Raw genomic sequence first — 20711 nt, 5'->3', positions numbered from 1 at the left:
TTGTGCAATCATGTATTTCCAGAAGATGTAGAATGTGCTGGAGCCACTATAGTGCTCGATGGAATTACCCTAAACCTGACTTCTCTGTTGGAAAAATGCTTTGGGAGAAGAGTAGAAAATGGTTCAGAATTCCATTCCATTGCTTTTTAAAGGAGAAAAAGTTTTGGTTCTTCATTTAGCCAGTTTATCAAAACTTTAATTAATATTAATTGTATTGGCTTTTGAGAACATTTTTAGACCTTTATCTTTCTACTCAGATTTCAGAAATGCTCGCAGAGTGAGTTTAAAATGCTGAGATCTGCTGGATCCAGTTGTGTCTTAATTGTTGTCTTTAAACTGCAGAACCATCATCGTTTTCAGCTGCTCTTCAATGTTCAAAGATTCACAGCAACAGTGAAAACCATTTTTGACTGAGTTCCTGCAGAGTTTATGAATTTCCATTATACAAGTGTCAAAGAAAACTCAGAAATCCTGGATATCACCTATTTCTCATTTATTTCTATTTATTTATTTCTATTTCTTTTTCCAGTGAAACTTGGCCTGTCAAAAGCCATAAGTTGGTGTTCCTCTAAAATACACATTTATTAATTTCCCCTAAAATATTTATTTATTAATATACATTTATTTACATATAAACTTATTTTAAATTATCCAGAACATTTTTATTTAACTTTTGGAAGGTCCCTCCTGCTCCCAGGTTTGTTCCTGTGGGTGAGAATGCAGCAGAAAAAGGATGATTTTTTGATTTTTTTTTTTTTTTTTTTTATTAAGAGGAGAGGTTCATAGACCTTCCAGCCTGATGCAGATTTTTTAAAGGCACCCTGCTGTACTTTTTCTGTTTAAACTCTTGAATCATCCCCTATTTTAAGGATCTGCTGTGCCCTGAAGGTGTTGTGACATTTTCTAATCCTTCCTGCTGGACTTTGCAGATATTGAGGCTCTCTCATGCTGTGCTGGACTTGAAATGCATAAGGCTTGGGTTTGAATTAGAACTCAAAACCAACCCAAAAAATCAAATTGCAGTTAGCATTTAACTCTTTTTTTACTGGCGTTCCAAGAGTATTTAACTGTGTTCTTGTAAAAAAAAAAAATTAAAAGGAATCTGAAAATCCTTTATATAGTTAAGAGTATTTCTCTTCCTGGGATTTCTCCCTTCTGGACTGATATCATTTCCAGCCCTCTGCTGTTTTATGAAATAATTATTTGCCTTAAACTGAATTCAGTAGAACTCTTGGAATATAAGTAGCCAGATTTGCATAGTTTATGGGAAAAAAAAAATTTAAAAAATCTCTGTTACAGACTTTGTAGTAAACCTTTTGAAAATATTTCATCTGCAGTTTGCTCTGCTGCTGCTGCTGAGTGGGAAATTCCAAAATCACAGATGTGAATTTCATAGAATTGAAACAACCCCGTGTTTTTAAAAGTCCCCATCCTCACCAAAAAGTCTCTAGAGATGACTTTCTGTATCCACAGCCTAGAAAACCTGCAAGTCAAGTTGTTAAGCTGAAATACAAGCTCTCTTTTATTTACTATTTCAGCTTTTTGCTATTTATATTGAAATACTAGATTGGAAAATTGGAGGAGTTTGCTGATATTTTTTGCTTTTTGGGTTTTTTTTCCATTCATGATAAACAGCTGATGAAGCACTTTTAAGAGCATCAAAAATGTCTCTTTTATTTTTTTTTCTGTAAGTTTATATAATTGTTTCCTTGAGTATCCAGTGCAAAAAAAAAAAAAAAAACTTGGACAGCAGCAGGAATTATCATCAAAGTGCAGCAAAGCCTCAGCCCTGTTTTACAGAAAACTGTCTAGAACATCTATTTAAAGAAGATACAAGCAAAAAAAAAAAAAAAAAAAAGGTAACAAGTCCTTTGATCAAACATTTAATTCAACAAAAATGGGCTTTTAAAGCAAACCAGAATCCCTTGGCTTTGGGAATTCTGAGGAAGCTCAGGGAAGGGTGGCTGATGGTAAAAGGTCACCACAAATAGGTGTAAAGTGTTCACACTCTGCCTTTGTGATGCCTGGAGATGAAACTGCTTCAAGCCTGAAAAAAACATTCCCTGAAAAAATAAATATTCGCTGGGATGAAAGAGAAGGAGCTCGTAGTTAAAAATGTTTCTATACAGCAAAACATTCTAAAGGACATTGCCAACTTCAGGGAAAAAAAAAAAAAAGCTGATGGATTAATGTGATTTTAGTGGCACTAGGGATGTGTTTTCCCAATCATTTTATCCAGCAGCAAAATTTGTGTAAGTTCCTACTGTCTCCCACCCCAGAGAGAAACTCCTGGTTTTTTTCACCCTGAAATTTCTTTCATCCTGAAATTTCAAGGAAATTCAGAATTTCCTTGTCTGTATGGTAAAACCAGTCTTGGAGTGATGTTGTAAACGAGATCTCTAAATGGGAACAAAGCTGGAAAGAAAAATAATGTTTATTTTGTGGCACAAAACATTCTTTTCAAATCAAAGAGTTGATGGGGGATCCTGAAGTCTCTTCCATGTGAGAGTTTAAAAGATCACCCAGGAATCCTCACCCTGATTATCCAGGCAGGTCCTGTGTGTACAGGAGATGCTGAATTTCAGGATTTGTCCCAAATTTCTCATTTTTCTGCACCCTGAGCCTGCTGAGCTCCCCCAGCCACAGCCAAGCTCCCCTTGCCTTGTCCTTCAGCCTGGAAAAAGGTGAAGAACAATTTAAATCCCAAACTCCTCCTGGTTTGTGGGAGGTTCCCCTGCAAACCAAGGGAATATTTCTTCAATATTTCCTCAATATTTCTTCAATAGTTCTTCAATAGTTTTTCAATATTTCTTCAATAGTTCTTCAATATTTCTTCAATATTTCTTCAATATTTCTTCAATACTTCTTCAATAGTTCTTCAATATTTCTAGAATAGTTTTTCCATATTTCTTCAATATTTCTTCACTCTTTGCATCCCCAGGAGCTGAAGGAGGGGCCTGGTTTGGTCCCACTGTATCTGGAGAGAAAAAAGCTGAGTGATGTCTGAGTGAATGGTTGTTGATGGTTTGGAGCAGCACATGAAATAACCCTCCACAGATAGCAGAGTTGATAAATAGAAACGATTTGGAGCTGTTTAAGGACACCTTGTTGCCCAGCATTAACTGCTTCTATACTTTTATTCTTTATTTGAACATAAAGGGTGAAATTCTGCTTTATGTGAGCACAGGCTTCTCACACTGAATCATAATGGAGGTGTCCGTGCTCAGCCAAGAAAGAAATGAGACTCCTAAGTTGTTAAAAGTTATTCTATTTTACCTCAGAGCCTGCCATGTGTAGTCTAAATTACTTTCTTGTATGAATTATTTTAATAAGCAACAGCTTCACATTCACATAACCTGCACATGCAAATAATATGGATTAAAAGTCACTTTCAGGATGGAGTTTCTCTCAGTTGGGGGGTGCAGAGAGGTACCAGGTGCTGCTGAGATCATCCTGCCAGGCTGGAACAGGAACTTTTCCTCTCATTCCTGTGCTAAAATGCAGATGGGCACAGAAAACCATGCCCTGTGCCAGCCAGTCATACAGGAGTGATGTAGTTTTAAGTTTTCTCATAGCATATTCAATTCCACTTAAATATTGCAAAATGCTGAATTGTAAATGTTAACCTAGCCATGAATAAAAAATGCTGATATTTTATTTAATCAAAAAAAAAATAATTATGGATATTCTGCCTTTATTGTATTATTTAAAATATTTCATTTTACATGTAGGCTACAAGTTATTGCAGAGTGGCTTTTATATATATATATATTTATATATAGAGAGAGAATTTTTTTCTGATGCATAAAAAATACAGAATACTGACTTTTGCAGGCTATGAGGAATATTGCCATTGTCTGGGTATGGAGAAAAATCAGTTTATGTGAACCAACAGGAAATAGCTGCTTTTCAGGAGAGTTCCCCAACTCGTATTTTGAATGAATTTCCTTTGGAGCAAAGAGAGCTTTCCCTTTTCCTTTGAGTTCCTTGCTTTCATGTTTGTGCAGAGCAGTTGTGCAGGAGCTGTGGCTGCAGTGTTGGAGCTGCCAGAGGAACTGCACTGGAGCTGGGGACACCCTGGACAGCCTGGGCACACTTAAAGGAATAAAGTGAGAATTTATTAAAATCCTTCAAAGGATTCACCTTGGGCAGCACAAGAGCCTGGACGTGGCTACACCCAGGATGGACTCAAGTCAGTTTTTCACACTTTTATCAGTTTGGGTCCATTTCCACATCGGGTTCATTGTCCAATCCCAGCTCCAGGTTCTGCAGTCCCATCCTCCCAGATTCTCTCCTCCATTCTCTGCTCTTTGCACTTTTTGGGGCTGGAGCTGCAGCTGTCCTTGGTTGTGGGGCTGGAAAAGGATTGTTCTGTGTGCCTGAGCTGGGAGGAGAGCTGGGAACACTTTGTGTGGAGTTCAGAGTCACACACAGTGCAGTGCAGAGTCTGGAAAATGTAAAATGTCAAATTTAAGGCATCAATCCCAGCCAGACAAAGCTGCCCTTGATGCCTTGGAGTGGCTCCCTAGAGCAGAGGCTGGACAAGGTTAGGACAATAAAGTGGGGATTTATTAAAGGCTTTTAACAGATACACCCTGGGCAGTCAGAGCCTCCCACAGGCTGCACCCCACATGGTCAGGAGTTTTTCAGACAATTATAAATTTGGGCCATTTACAGATCAGGGGTTAATGCTCCAATTACAGCTCCAGGTATGAAGTCATTTGTCCCCAGTTTGCTCCCCCCAATTCTCTCTTGTTTATACTTTTGGGGCTGGAGGCTGTAGGGTGTCCTTGGATGTCAGGCCCAGAGGGATTGTTTTATGTGACCAAAATGTGAGGACAGTAACTAACACTGTATGGAGTTTAGAGTTACACCCTAATGCAGTACAGGACTTGAACATATAAAAGCTGCAGTCCTAAGGCATCATCCTTTAATAAAATATTGTAGAGATTCTCTGGTAAGCTTCCCCTTTGACTTTCATCTCTCAGCTTTTGGTTGTGGCTGTGGGAAGGGATTGGTATTGACTTTTCTCAGTTTGGGAGGGGAGGTGAGGAGCCCTCTCCCCTGGCTTGGCTTTGTCAGATCGAGTCCTCCTGTCTGAAGTGCCAGGTGGAGCTGATGCCAGGCTGTGCCTTCAGCCAGGCTGGTGCTGCTCTCCCACATCCTCCTCCCTGCAAGTCCCAGCCTGCATGGGGAGGTGATGGCAATGGGGCTGGACAGAGCTCTGGGGACAGGGAGGAACCAGCCCTGGTTCCTTTAGGGGCAGGGGCTGTGGGGTGAGGGATGTGAACTTCCAGCTCACATCCCATTACTGTGTGTGAGCTTTAGAGAAACCTCCAGGTGCCTCCTGGGCACCCACACTGTTGGGTTATGTTCTTCTTTAAAAAGCCAAGCTAGTTAATAGTTGATATAAAGTTATTTTTTGTAGAAGCACATCAGTCTCAAAGGCAAAACCAAAGGAAAGCACTGGCATCAAAGCAATGGCAAAACTGCACATGGATAAAGCCATGGCACAGAGCCCCAGCTCTCCCTGATCATGTTCATTTATAGAAACTTCCCAACAAGCTAAGACACAAACACAGACCACTACTCCTTAACCCATTAGAATTTTAGTTTCTTAGCACACCAGGCTATGTATAAACTATGTACATGGCCTGTCTTGTTCTAACTGAAAAATGTCAGCAATATTCTTAATTTTAACTCTCTTATGTCTGAAGCCAGGTTCTTGGAGCCTCTAAGGAAACACTGGTATGTTTTTTAACCTTCACTAGAACATGTGCTACTTCTCAGGCATCTAAGACCTTTTACTCACTAAAAGCACTTAAAACTTATTTCATTTACTGACTTACTTATTCACTGCATCTATTCACTTACTCATTCCATTCAAAGACTTTAATCCTTGACTTACTGACTCCAACAACTGTGCTCTTGTTCTGCTTTGGAGCCTTTCAATCACCTTACATTCTTGATGAAGAATACAGTGTTATTAGCACCAGGCAGGTCTGTTTAAAATGTGGACACGTTTTTTGTGGTGTCACACACACTTCCTTAGCAGAGAAATAGGGACAATTAGAACAGGGACACAGAGCTTTGAGAGCAGCACATCTGTCCTCTCTGACACGAAGTGGTTTTGGAGCAGAGGCTCTGCTTTTCCTTTTGGGCAGCTGCTAAAGTGTGTGTGTAGTCACGGAAGAAGGATCACAATCTCTGTGCTTTGGGATTTGGATTCTTTCAGGACTGAGGCAGGCAGTTAATTTACTCTCTGAAACTTATTTCACCTTTCTGATTCATAAGCTAAATCTTTTCTCTATACAGGAGAGGCTACAGATGAGTGGTTCAAGGGGAAAAAAATATCTGAATGCATGTATTTTTATTGCTGAGGATCTCTCTCTTTTTTTCCTTTGTTACTTAGTCCTGCCCTTGCTGGATTTGACACATCATCTCACGAGTTTTATTCTTTTCTTTGAGCTGTTCTGTGAAGCACTTTCATTTGTCTCATTTGCTTTAAACCAAATCATATGTTCGTGTCCTAAATGTTTCACTAGTCAGAATAATTAAGTTGATCGGGTCTGGGAGCATTGGAAGGAAGAGAATAGGGTCATTGAAGCATTCAGGCTCTAATGGGAACCTGATTCATGCAGATTTCAAATCTAATAATTGCTTTACACCTGTACACACACTCCCAGTGAGCGAGTTCACATGAACAGTTTAGTGCTTTCAGTGCTGTTTCAGGGGAATATTGGTTCTGGTTTGAAAACACTGAGTTGTTTGGACTTTTTTCAACTTTGTTCTTGTTTTCATCTATCAGTTGTAGCTTAGCTGATTGCTCATCTTTATGCACAGGGAAATATTTTCACATGACAATCTCTTATTAAAAGTAGGATATGATTAATGTATTGCAAATCAGATTTAATAGCAATCAGAAAAGTAAGAAGACTAACATCTGAGTTTCACTGCTATCAAACAATTTATTAGCCAATTTAAATGCACTGTATACAATTTTCCAGCATTCAGAGGCTGAAACTGAGTCTCTACGTGATTATGTGTACAGCACAGCAGAAGGATTGCAGGGATATTCATAGCCATGATTGCTCCTTGAAAAAGGCAATTTCAGAAGAATGAGGTAAAAATCAGTATTACTTTGTGAGATTTTATGGGAAACGAAGCAATAATTAGAACTCCTCAGTTTGACTAAATTCTGTGATAAATCTCTATGAGCGCCCGTGGTCTAGGTTGTCACAAAAATTCGAGAAAATTTTATCACAATCAAGAATAAAAAAAAATACTGCCTAGGAAAATGACAGCTATTCATAGCAGGTTTCAGTAAATTCCAGCCTCAAATGCTGGTCACAGCACTGCTTGTTATTGGAGGGGATTTGAACTGATGCAATCGTTCCTCTTCATCTCCTTTTTATTTTCCCACCTTTATAAGTTTACCTCTCAGCTGAGAATTCCAAGTGAAAAAGAAATGGAAAATGGCTGTATATGTGGCTGCATTGTACTGACATGAAGGCCTATTTTTCTCTGTAATTTTAAAGGCCAATTACCCTTGGAGGAAAGGAGAAAAATAGATTGATTTGTCTTGTAACCCCTGAGGCAGGCATGTGTTTTCTCCTGCTAAGGCTTTTCCAGTGCTACTCTTGTGGAAGAGCTTTCACTGCACATCCCAAGTGGTGCTATTAACAAAGAAAGCAGAGGCAAATTAAAATATTAAACAGATCATTTAAAGGTTTAAGGAATCTTATCTTATTGGGCCAATTCTTTCTTTGTTTCTTGGGTTGTTTTGAAATCTTAAGGCCCAATAGTAACATTTCCTTTTAAACTGATTACTCGAAAACAGGGTTTACAAATCCATTTTTCATCCTACAAATGCGGCTCTAAGTCGGGTAAGTATTTATTTCTTCATTGGAATTATGATACAGATGGCCAATATCCTCAATTTGGGTTGCAGGAGTGTGGCTTTTATTGTGCTGCCACGCTGTATTGACTGTGGTCACAGCTGGATTGCACTGAGCTGGTAAATGTCATCACACATGCCAGTTAGCATTAAAACTTCCCACATTATTCCATTTTAAAGCACTTTTGTGTCCAACACACAGGACACAAATAAATGGGTTTTCTACTGATGTTCTGCATCTTCCTACGACTCAAAGGCTACAATTAACAGTGCCCAGCAAGCTGGGTCTGAGTGGCAGCACAAAGATTAGACCTGCCTTTGTTCCCTTTTAATCTGAGCAAAAAAAAAAAACTCTTTTGTGCCAGGGCTTAAATTCTTTTAACTCTCTGTATCTTAGACCTGCTTCTCTACTACGGTGCTGCTGGGTATTAACAAATTTATTTAGCAATTTCAAGGGGATCCAAAGAGTCACACGTTTTCTCCAGGAGAAATGGTTGACATGGAATTGTCTGGAAACCTTCAAAGGCAGGTGCTGGTGTTGCCTAAATGAGTGAGCAGCAGAATTTCTGAGCAGAACACGACACTCCTGACTCGTGCAGATAACTCAGGACATGTGGGGTTCTGCTTTTTTTTTTTTTTTTTTCCTGAGGAGGAGCCATTCAGCCTTCAGAGACATCCTTTTAAGTGCTGCAGTTCTCCTTAGTGTCCTTAGTGCTTTTTCTTCCTCCTTTTTTTTTTTTTTTCTTCTTAAACCTTTTCTTCCTCCTCAGCACCTTCCAGATCAATATCCCAGTAGCCAGGGACATTTTTTAACAAATAATTAATTATAAGTCTTTATAATTAATGTATTCAGCTGTGCCGTCTTGATTTTGGGGACTTAAAAAAAAAAAAAAGCAAACTCTAAAAACCTTTTGCTTTTTTTTTTTTTTTTTGGCCTAAGGGTAAGCTGCTGTTTCTCGATCATAACATTTATAAACCCAGGTTATCACTCAGCTTTCACATGAAAGTCTTGACCTAAACCAAAATAAACCAGGATTTATAAAATTTGACCTTACAGCTCCAGGGTTTGCTTGAAATCTCGATGTTTTCTTTGAAACTCATGCTAAAATAACCTTTCAACCTGGCATTTAACTTTGATTGTCAAGAATTTGAGATTCTGTTTAGCCAAAAAAAAAAAAAAAAAAAAAAAGGCTGAGAACAGGAATGTTGGTTCATTTGATCTGTTCTTATTTTTGGTTACAAAAATATCAAATGCAAGTGAATGTCAGGTGTGATGGTTAGAAAGGGTGGAGTTCAGATTTTACCAGGTGGGTTTAGGTTGAAATAAGAGCGGTTTAAATACTTGAAGATTAATCGAAAATATATTAAGTGTCCAGTTTCCCTTAACCCAGTTAGAAAAGTGTTTTATTTGCTTGTTTCATCTCTTGGCAATAAGAATCTTTTGAAAAGAGCTATTTCAGAGCCTTTTCTGCACTGTTATTTCGGCTGTATTTCTCCCATAACTGATTTTTACCTTATTGCTATTTTTTTCTCTATAGGCCATACATTCTGAAAGATCAATTTGAAATCAGATCTCCTAGAGATGGGCTGAATCTTAAGAGAATTGAGGTTAGGAGAGCCATTTTCTCTCCAAAAGGGTTTTGCTCCAGACAGCAAGAGCAGTTTTGATGCTCTTAATTTCCTTTCCTGGCTTTTTTCTCAGCTGGGTTCTCCAATAATGTCAGAGGGCCAGGCCAGGCAATGTTCAGAGGTGCTGGGTGGGGATGGACTTCCCTGCTGCTTTCCTCTGGATCAGTTCTGCTTCTATCAATTCCATTTTCCAAAAAAAAAAAAAAAAATCATTAAAAAAAAAAAAATTACCTTTTACTGTAGGGAAGCTAAAGGTGATGAAGGTGCCTGCAGTCCATAAAGGAAAATAATAATAATAATATTATTATTGTTATTGTTTATTATTATTATTATTATTATTATTATTATTATTATTATTATTATTATTATTATTATTATTATTATTATTTTGCTTGCTTTTTCAAGTGGTTGGTAATTAATGTGCTGTTACAGCAAATGATCAAATGATAATTTGGTTTCAGTTTTCCCCATGCTTGGGTAGCTTGAGGTGAAAACTGGAGGTTACCCAGGCTCAAGGGAATTGAATTTAACCTATCACAGTTTTATTCAGTGACACTAGAAAATATTTTTAAAAAGTGGTACTTGTGAAACAGAATCCAGGTTTTCACCTTTTTCTGTGGAGTAAATGCCAGTGTCATCATTAGTGCAGATGAAGAGTTTGATCCTCAGAATTCATCTGTTGGGACATTTTATCCATTTAAAGCCCACTCAAATGAGTGATTCCCTTTTTTTTTCTGCCATCATTCCATACCTGTAGGAAATTGTGTGGCTTTTCTGACTTTTCCCTGCTTTCCCTGCTGCAGTGCTTGGGACTGCAGGAGGATTTTTTTTTCCTTTGGTTGCTGATGAAAACAAGATGTGTTTCAGTAGGATTTCCTAGTGAACAAGGTTTTACATGAATGAAGAAATAAATGTTTGATGTAAAGGCTTTCATTGATTCCCAGTGGCACGGGCCATACAAATTCCCTTACAGCACGCATTTCTGTCTCTTTTGCATAGTCAAAACGATTTCAAAAAGATGAAATTTTAAATATTTTATTAACTGCTGAGAGTTCTACCTTCTTGCTGTGATCATTTTCAAGGCAAGTCAAACCAGTACCTCCTTTCTGTGAGTATTAAACAGCTATTATTATTATTATTATTATTATTATTATTATTATTATTATTATTATTATTATTATTATCAGCTGTGGAAAGGTCAATTCTTTCACCTTGGGGAGGTGATTTAGGAGAGGAAAAAGGAGTCAAATAAGTTACCAAGCCCAAGGTAGCAGTTTGTAACACATTTATAATTTTAATATCAGGGCTGAGAGATAATGATATAAGAGAACTTTTTTTTCTTGTGGCAGGATAATGCAAATTCCAATCAGGTACCTTTGAGGTATGGTTTTATAGACTCTGTCTCTTCCATTATCTGATATCTCAGTGTCATGACCAGTCCATTGGACTGCACAACATCTATATTATTATAGCATTGATTGCTCCTACAAAATAGGGTTTATAATTAGGAGAGCATAAAGTTACTACCTGGAAGAGTGGATAAGGAGAGAATGAAATGAAGAAGTCACTTAATCTTAGTACTGCAGTTCTGCACAGTACCATTTATTTTTCTCCTCATGTAACTGAGTTCTGTGTTGATAACAAGCTACTGAGTTCATAAATCTGTGGCAGCTATTGAGACTTCTCTTTTAATAACAGAGCTAATGAAGGAGCATTAAGGAAAGAAAAAAATAGATTTTGCAGGGTTTATTCCCATCTTGATACTAGGCTGAAGACTTGAGCAAGGAATTGTTTTTATAACAAAGTCCATCTGGTTTTTTGCATTTTTTTTGCATGGTCACCGTTGCATTCCAAGGTTATGTGTACTAAAAAGGAACTGCTGATTTGATTGCCCAGCATTTAATTTTATATTTACTTCATTTTCATTTGATCCAGCTAGCTAAAATGAAGATTATTTTGCGATATAAAAACCTGCTTTGTTTCCCATTTTAATGCTTCACTGTTCTACCTTTCACAGTTCTAAGAAAGATCCTTTCAGCAGACTCAGAGGGCACTTTTCAGGTGGTGTGTTCATTTCTGAGATAGATTATAATGTCTGTAATGGGAGCAGAGTGTGCCCTGCTTTTAAAAAAAATGGATTTCTAAGAATAAAGTGAGAAATAAAATTCTCTTCCCTGTGGGTGGGGTTACCCAGGAGGTACCCACAGAATCCATGACCATGTTTTCTAGTCGTGTTTGCATGTTTCATGGTACTTTGGGCAATGATTTTTTATTTCATTTCAACTGCTTTTAACTTACTCTAATTTCCCACTCCATCCCCCCATAAGAAAAGGAAATAATTTTACCATTTATTGATGTTATAGTTAATTTTATGCCAGAACAGTCAGTTATGTTTATGAGCCAGACTTGCTTTGTGTTGCATTCAATATGGTCTGTCACATAAAAAAGGTAAATACAGATGTTGGAGGTAACTGAATTTGCATGTTAAAAGTGATGGAAATTCATTGATTTCTCAGAATTCTTGCTCAAGTGAGTGAAATGCCAGCCCAATCCAGTTTCACATCTAATATCAAACCCTTTGTTTTAACTTAACACATAAGTATTAAGGAAATACTTTGTTATTACCTGAAGCAGGAAATGATATATTTTTACGATTTTCTTGTGTGGTTTTGTGTTTTCCTAAAGTCTCAGCCCAGCTTTGCAATTAAAGGAGAAGCTGAGCTGTCAAGTGCAGAAAATGTTCCAGGATGGGGGGAAAAAAAAAAATTTTAAAAATTACCAATTCTTAAACTTTCTTGATTTTTTTTGAACCTGTGGAAGGTTGAATCTGGTGCTGAAGGCACTGAGGGAGGGTTCACTGCTGTCTTTACTCTGGAGGAGCAGCAGCACACTGGACTTGGTGCCTTCCCTTCTTTTGTGCTTTAATTGCCGGCTCTTAGTGACACTGCAACCCGGGTGTAGAGATTTATTCCCATGCAAAACAGATTGACTTAGGGTAATTTGAATACTTTATGCATGGCTGGATTCGTTAGGAAGAGGAGGCAAGGCAGAACTATAAAAAGAACTAATAATCTTGCTAAAGGAGCCGTTAATTCCCCCTGGCACTGGAGACACTTGCAGGAGCAGGGGAAGGGGCTGATTCTGCAGCCTCTGTTCTCTGGCCACACACAGATCGCAGAGATGAATTTTTTTTTGTCTTGCTGAACTGCCTGGACCATTTCTGTCTTGGCTGGGTTGGAGCAGTGGCTGAGCTTGGAGGGGATCTCTGGAGGTGACCTTGGCCACCAGAGCCTGCTTCCCTGGCTCTGTGCAGGGGTGTGCACACACACATTCACAGAGCCGGGGAATTCCAGCTTGGGAATTCTCTCCAGGCCTGGATTTCTCCTGACTCTCAGCTCCATTCCCAGGCTGACAAGCTGACTGCAGCTTCAGTTAGGGAGGAGTCTCCCAGGGTGACAACACGGTGACAAACAGAGTGGAATTCATCACCAACATTAACCCCTGGTGTCTTTGCCGTGGGACACATCCTGAGGTGCTGTCCCAAGGATGTTTTTCCCAATTGTCCAATGAGCTCCTGTCCTGTCCTGGCTGCACTGACACACTTTAAATCCGGGCTGTCTGTACAATAAATTGGCCTTTTTTCCCCACAGAGCCCCGTGGGTGTTGCTGTCCTTTCTCTCTCTTTGCAGGGCAGTGACCACACAGGGATGGGATGGGATGGGATGGGATGGAATGGAATGGAATGGAATGGAATGGAATGGAATGGAATGGAATGGAATGGAATGGAATACCTGTGGGGATGGAGGCTCCAGCACCTCCTGGGGCAGTGCCCAGTGTCCCTCGGGCTCAGGAGTTTCCTGATGTTCACTCATGTCCTGGGTTGTGCCTGTTCATTTTGGCACCATCCCTGCAGGCATCCACAGCCACTGCTGCATCCCAGCTCCCTCCCTGCTCCAGCATTTCCCCTGGCACTCAAATTCAGCCAAAATCCAGCTCTCACTCGTGTCTGTGCCCCCGGGTGTGCTGTGGCCTCCGGGGCAGTGCCCAGCTCTCAGCATGGCACTGCCAGGGGCACGGGCTGGGCTGGGCTCAGTCTTTGGGAGCAGCCAGGAGTGCCTGCACTGTGCCTGGCAGAAGTTTTGCTTCTGAAGGGACTCTGGTGCCTTGGCATTTCAGCTTTTCTATTTTCCATCTATTTGTAATCCTGCAGTTGTTTAGTGTAGAACTCTAAACTCCACACCCAGTGTGAGCTGCTGCTCTCCCATTTTGGGCAGACACAACAATTCCTCTCCAGGCTGGCAATCAAGGACACCTCACTGCCTCAGGCCCCAATTAATGGAAACAAAAGGGAGTTATGGGGAGCAAACTGGGGGTAAATGACTTCATTACCTGGAGCTGTAATTGGGACATTAATCCCCAACATGCAAATGGACCAAACTGATAAAAGAGTAAAAACCCACGACCCATTTTTTGGTGTAGCCCCTGGGGGGCTTTGTCTGCCCCAAATGTCCCTGAGGACCCTTCAATAAATATAACTACTTTTTATTCCCTTAATTCTGCCTGGCCTCTGTGTTTAGGTAGCCCCAAAAGGCATCAACTTGATGATATTCCAGCCCTGTGTAAAAGTCCCAGCTCTCTTTTGGGACATCCTGGTGCTGCAGCAATGTAGGGACAGGAGTGATGCAGAGCAGCACTGAACGAGACATGAGGGAAAAGGGCAAAAAGAAACAGCCACCAAAAGAAAAAAAAAAAAAAAAACCAAAAAAACCAAAAAGAAACAAACAAAAAATTTGCATGTCAAGACCTCATTGTCAAAAAGAAAGACACCAAGTGGGGGTTAATCTTCTGCCCCTTTTTTTGTGTCTGTGTGTGCATTCTTCCCTTTAAAATTTTATTGTAAAGGCATTTAGGAGCGTGGCTGCTACTTGGTGATTGTTTTCCTGTGATAGAGGTGTATTTATTATTTATTGCAATAATTACTGTGTAATATTTTATACTAAAAGTTGTTCACGTTGCACAGTCAGGAAATGCTTGGGAAGTGGCTGATTTAACTGTTCTATTTTTAACTCTGTACCAGATTCTAGTGAGAGGTGTTTGGGCTTCAGATTTGGAGCATCCAGCAGGTTTTCACCACTGCACTGGTCAGTGCATTCTTGAAATGTATTTTTCCAGAGGTTCTGTGCATAAATTATTTCTAAAATTGGAAGGATTTTTACCCAGAATTTCGTTTATTATGTGCTGTTTCCAAGGGGACTGTGTTTCAGGATGCTCCTAATGCTTTTATCACCCAGCTTCTCTGATCAAGAAAGTAATTTATTGCTGATTGCAGAACTCTTGAACTCAGTCTGGCAGCTGCAGTGTGAAACTTCTCTGATCCAGTCTCCTACTTACTTATTTACATATCATTCAGAATGATTTTCAGGGCTGTTTGAAAACCTCTTGACATTGCATTATCCGTGTTTCAAATCTCGTGGTGATTTGTTGTTTTTTTTTTTTCTCTCTTTTTGTTGCAGATAACAAACGAGTAACTTTGGAAAGGTCTCGTTCTCGACACAACGGAGCAATTGCAGCTGTATGATTCTTCTGATGCCAAAGAATTAATGAATTGTTTTATTTACAATGAAATGGATGTGCTTTGGGAAGAGTTTCTCATCCAAATTGGCAATGATCATAAAGGAATGCTGGTATTGAATAAATGAGATGGTGTAAAAATATGTCATTTTAAAGCTGTTGCTAAAAACATCCACATACTGTATCTTATTTCCCCAACTACCAAGATCTGTAAACAGTGTTAAACAGTAGGGTATATAATCTTATTTTCTTATGTTCCTTCTTTTTTTTTTCCACCCCTTTTGTTTAAGCTGGCAACTCACATGAAAGGAGTTGGGGATTTCTAGGTTATGTTTTATATGGGTAAGAAAATACAGTTTTGTTGAAAGAGTACAGCTGTGGATTCCATTTGCAGTCCTGATTTGAACATGAAAGGAAAAATAATAAAATTGTATGTTAATAAATTCAGAGATGAGCTGGTCTACATTATCAGAATCTTTTTTGTAAGCATAAAAAAGCAACACACAGCCCCAGTCAGGTTGCTGAAAACCTTATCTCAGTGTAAAGCCTGGTGGATTCAGCTGTTTCAGCTGCCAGTAGGATACACCACATATCTACACTTTTGGTGATATGATGATGTGTAGTTACTTATCACTGCTAAAAAGAAAAAAAAAAAAAATTTAAATAAAACAGAGCATAGAATTTTTCCAAAATGATATCAAGGGCAGAATATGTTTTTAACTGTATCTAAGGAGGGATTTTTCTAATTGTGCACTTATATATTCTTTATAAAGGTATTTGGGGGAAAGTATGATTGTCCTATTTTGCTGATGCTAAAATACCTGTGTGTAGGTTTTTAGGGACAAGCTACACGGTGAAGTTCTCCAGAGCTGCCTCTGAGTTTTTTCTCTGTTTCTCAGGTAAAACACGTGGTGGGCTCTCCACTGGTGGATTTTAATGCTGAGATTTTTTGCAGCTACCAACACATTTCCTGCCTGGCAGTGCCCAAGTCTGATATTTTTTTTTTTTTTTTGGGGGCTGCTCCTCCCATTGCAGGCACTGCAGTTCCTCAGGTGAGCACTCACTGCTCACCTGGCTGGGATGGAGGATTTGAAGTGGAATCCCAGTGGAGCTACTGCCCAAGTGGCTGAGCTATGATGTTTTTAAAGAATCAGGATGCTCTGGCACTTGTTCTCAGTTTATTAATGCTTATCACTGATGGATGAAATGATTATGGATGCTTTTATTGCCTGGTGTTATGGGGAATTTGGGGTTTTGTTTTGTTTTTTTTTTTTTTTTTGGTGTCTGTAAAGGCTGTTTGGAAGGTGAGGTGTCCCGTGGTGTCTGTGCACAAACTGCTCGTTCTGGGGGCACTTTGCTCCTGGGCCAGTGGATCTTTGCACTACTGCTTGAGCCAAGCATCTTTGTACAGTACATTCTTTTTGCTTCTCTGGTGAGATCCTCTTAAAACTGTGGGGCTGGTTTGGGATCAGTTCTCACAATTACAAGCTACGTTATTGTAAGAAAAGATACAGCTCCTTTTCAATCTAGTATTGAATTTTTTTTAAATTTTTTTGGTTTTTTTAAAACTTGTCTTCAAAGAATACAGGGGGTTTGCCCATAGCTCTAAACATAGGAATACCACTGAAATCTAGTGAAATGCTTGCTGTCAACTAAATATTCTCCCTAAACTTTGGGGGTTTTAGTAACACACTGAAGAGTTGTATGGTACTTCAGGAAAAAAAAAGGAAAAAAAAAAATAATAAGCATGCAACAGGATTTTGTCTCCTTGTTTACCAGTAAGAGCTACAAAGAATTCTGTCCTGTTTGTGCAAGGTCAACATCAGCCTCGTGTTGAAGCACTGCCTCTTTAAATGGAACTATTAAATTTCCAGTTCTTAAAAAAAAAAAAAAAATGTGCTTAATGTACAAAGCCAGTTTAAAGGATTAGGTTCATAATGTCTATATAAATCAATAGTGTCTTAGAATTCAGATTTTGAAACTAGCATTTTGCTGGGATTTACAAGTATTGGTATAATCTTTATATGTGAAAACTCAAAAGCTCTCCACAGAATCTTTATACCATAGCAGTAATTATTAGTGCACAAGTTTTTCATTTCCATGGGTTATATATATTTTTTTTTTTTTTTGAAAGCTCTGTGAAAGCTGGCTACAGATTTTCAAGAACCAAATCTTAGGGAAAAAAAAAAAAAAAAGGCAAATCCGAAATAACAACATCATCTGATGCTTCTATTTTACTACTATTTTTTTCATATTTGAAACATTTATATAATTTAATGGACATATCTGTTAGAACAAAAGTGTCTTTCAAAGGAAAACTAGTTTAGAAGATAATTTATGTAAATATAGGGTGCTCGTATTTATGAAGTCTAAAATATTTTCTGAAATTGATGCTGGTCACTTTGTCTTTTGATAGTTTTTCAGTCTATATTAAATTGCAGATATTTTTAATGTTTTTATTATTGATCTAATTTTCAGAGGTGTCACATGTTTATCTAGAAGTGTAGAAGAGTAGCACCTTTTTCAGAAATGCACTTGCCTTATTTTCTAATTTTAAAAAAAAAGAAATGAAATCTATCAGTTAAATTATATTTGTATTCAAAGTAATCCCGGAAAGAAAATCACTGGAGGGTTCATACATAAATTTCTTGCTAATTATGTTTCACTCTCTGTCCTCTGAGACATGACGTTGACAATATACCAGCACATCTGTTTGCATTCCCATTTTACCAGTTACAAGAACTGAGAGAGTTTTTTTGGGTTTTTTTTTTTTGGTTTTTTTTTTTTTTTTTTTAATGATGTTACACTGTTTACATTTCTTAGTTTATTTAAGAGGAAGATAATTTTTACCTTTGTAAAATGAATCAAAGCTCCAAATGTCATGGGAATGAGAAGTTTCAGTCGTACACAAATACACATTTCTGTGGCTGGGCTCCTGGCTGGCAGGTCAGAAATGCACTGGGCTCCTTTTGCTCCACTTTTGTGCAGTTTGCTGAGAAAACAAATTCTGTCCTGTATGTCTGTGTGGGATTCAGCAGGGATCCTGTCCCAGCACAGCAGATTTTGTGTTAATCAAATTATTTGGCTAAAACCAGAAGAGAATCAGTGCTCTGAGAGCACGAACAGCTCCAGGGGTTGCTCCCAGGAATATTGTCAATTTATTCTGGTTTTAGGTGAACTCTGGTCAATATGAGTGATGTGAAATGATCTGTTCTTCCTGAGAACTGAGATACAAGAGCGTTCCCATAGTTCCCTTCTGTAATATGCAAATACTCACGAATATCTGTATATTTTTGCATTTTTGTGTGTGGTATATGTACTACCTCAGACAAATGCTGTAAAAAACGATCATATTCTCATGGTTTCTATCCAAGCCACAATTCATTAGTGACCTCCTTCAAATTCATCCCACACCACCCCAAACTCTGAGAATCTGGCTGAGTTTGAGGTTTGGCTCTGGAAATCCTCCTATAGCTTTTGTCAAGGAAACTTTGCAGCTTTTGCATCCCTCAGGCAAACCCTGCTTTGGTGGGTGACTTTAGTCCCTCCTGCCCTGAGAAAGATCTCCAGCTAGTAAATATTTCAAACTTTCCCTCTCGTGTGTAAATTGCTTTTTTTTTTTTTTTTTTTTTTTTTTTTTCCATCCAGCAAAGGCTTGGCTGAGTTCTACTTTGCTGTTTGCCTTCCAAGTGCTGCAAGGTGGGGCAGGACAAATGCTGAGCAATGCCCAGCCCACCTCTGATGTGCCATACTGTATTTGCAAGTTGAAAACTCATTTTTTAAAAATAAGTATTTGTGAGAAACCTCCTCTTCTGCGGTGTCTCCACACACACGCCCACGCATGCACAGGAAATGTAAATAAAAATAAAAAATCGTTTTTGTTTTTTTTTAAATAAAAAATGAAGAATTCCAAGCAGATGCAGCCAAAAGCCTCAGCTTCAGGTGTCTGCAGGTGTCACAGTGCTGCTTTTGTGCTCCAGGGAGGGAGCCTGTGCATCCTGCAGTGCTGCAAGCACCCACTGATGGCACTGGGAGAGGGGGCCAGGACAAGGATTTGTTCTTGGAGTGCTTTTAGCACTGTTTGAGGTGATACATATGCCACAGAATGTGAACAATAACCTGTTCAGTCTGCTATCATGCACCGTTTGATTTCCCTTTTGGAAGTCATAGGACTCCTGATGCCAAAAAAAAAAAAAAAAAAAAAAAAAGTTAAAAAAAAAAAATTAAAAAAAAAAAAGGTGACAAAACTCATGCATTTCTATTTTTTAAACAGCTCTGTGTTTGTATGTAATGTTTAAAATAGGAATTTGATGAAATCACAGCCTGGCCATTGTTAATCCATGTATTCTGAGAACTGTAATAAAGATATACATACCATGATTCTGGTAGATGCACCAATGTTTTACTTGATTATCATGATTATTTCCTACTGAGTACCATCACCTCAAAGCTGGGTTTGCTGTATAAAATTGTCATGCTGAAATTACATTGCATTTTAGCTTACTGTCGTTTTATGGATTTCTGTCTTTTTTTTTTCTCTGAGGTGTCAATTCTATTTGACTCGAGTTAGGGGAACAAGGTGCCTTTTCCTTTGAAGGAGGACTTTAAAAAACAAATAATCCAAAAAAAAAAAGTATATAATTAAAAAACCCCAACGTTAAATCATGGTGATACCATTTAACTTTTACAAAAATAACAATAAAAGGGAATCAATGAACAAATCCCACGGGTCCATCTTTATTTTAGGAGGCTGGATTTCAGTGTAGAATTGTTAAGCAGCCATATAGTCAGACAGCTATTGCTGATGTTTTCCAAATTATTTCATTCATTCCCAAAATGTTCTTATCAGAACAGAAACGTGGCAGACTCGTCCCTTCAAATCTGTTAATGATGGATGTCACCAGAACAGACTGAAGTGACAACACTGAATTGTACCCAAAATTCTGACTGGGTATAACCCTAATGAATATGAGCAGCCCTGTTGATACAACTCTCCTTAAGGAACTTTTTATAGGTGGAAAAGAAGTGCCCAGGGATGGTCAAGGGCACCAGATATATACACAGAAAATTCCCCCAAACCTTCTGCAAGTGCAGAAATATTACATTTTATAAATACATATAATATGCATAAATATTAAATTTTATATAAGCTTTGATTCTTGAAGCATTATTAATTGTGGGGGTTTTTAAAATAATGTTAATATCAATTGTATGGGTTTATTAAAATTGTCATTGCTTTCTTTAGCACCCTTTGCATGCTGATAGAGTATTTGTTGGTTTATGACATTCATGTTTTCATCTCTTAATTACCTAGAAGTAGCTGATTCCCTGCCTTTGAATACCCTTCACATGAAACTTAAAAGTAAGCTTAGTTGTGGTTTCAGGTGGTTAAAAATAATTTCATAAATTCTTCTCACAAAAGTGGACATGGATTCTGTTAGGGAGAAAACATTTCCAGGTATCCCCGAGTTCCTGTGGATTTAAGCAGGCACCGTGGAAATGTCTTTGGAATCATCCCCATCATGTTTGCAGGTAACAGCAGTGCAGTCATTCCCAACAGCATCACCTAATTATGACCTGATTACAGCAGGCCTGCTGGGCTGGGTATTTAAAG

The 20711-nt window shown here is 38.5% G+C and overlaps 1 protein-coding gene across 3 annotated transcripts in view; it reads left to right on the top strand.

The window, feature by feature from the left end:
- DIAPH2 (diaphanous related formin 2) overlaps positions 1–19605 on the top strand; it is a 166297-nt gene extending 146692 nt beyond the window's left edge. For all 3 annotated transcript variants that reach the window (XM_088173060.1, XM_088173059.1, XM_088173058.1), the window contains one exon: positions 15040–19605. In XM_088173060.1, the coding sequence (XP_088029186.1) occupies positions 15040–15104 (65 nt within the window). In that variant the 3' untranslated portion in view covers positions 15105–19605. The remainder of the gene's footprint in view (positions 1–15039) is intronic.
- Positions 19606–20711: the final 1106 nt, after the last annotated feature.

This window comes from Sturnus vulgaris, chromosome 14 (assembly GCF_052056855.1).
Source record: "Sturnus vulgaris isolate bStuVul1 chromosome 14, bStuVul1.hap1, whole genome shotgun sequence".
NCBI classification, from domain to species: domain Eukaryota; kingdom Metazoa; phylum Chordata; class Aves; order Passeriformes; family Sturnidae; genus Sturnus; species Sturnus vulgaris.
Note: the sequence above shows the minus strand (reverse complement) of the source record. Positions and strands in the feature narration are given on the sequence as shown.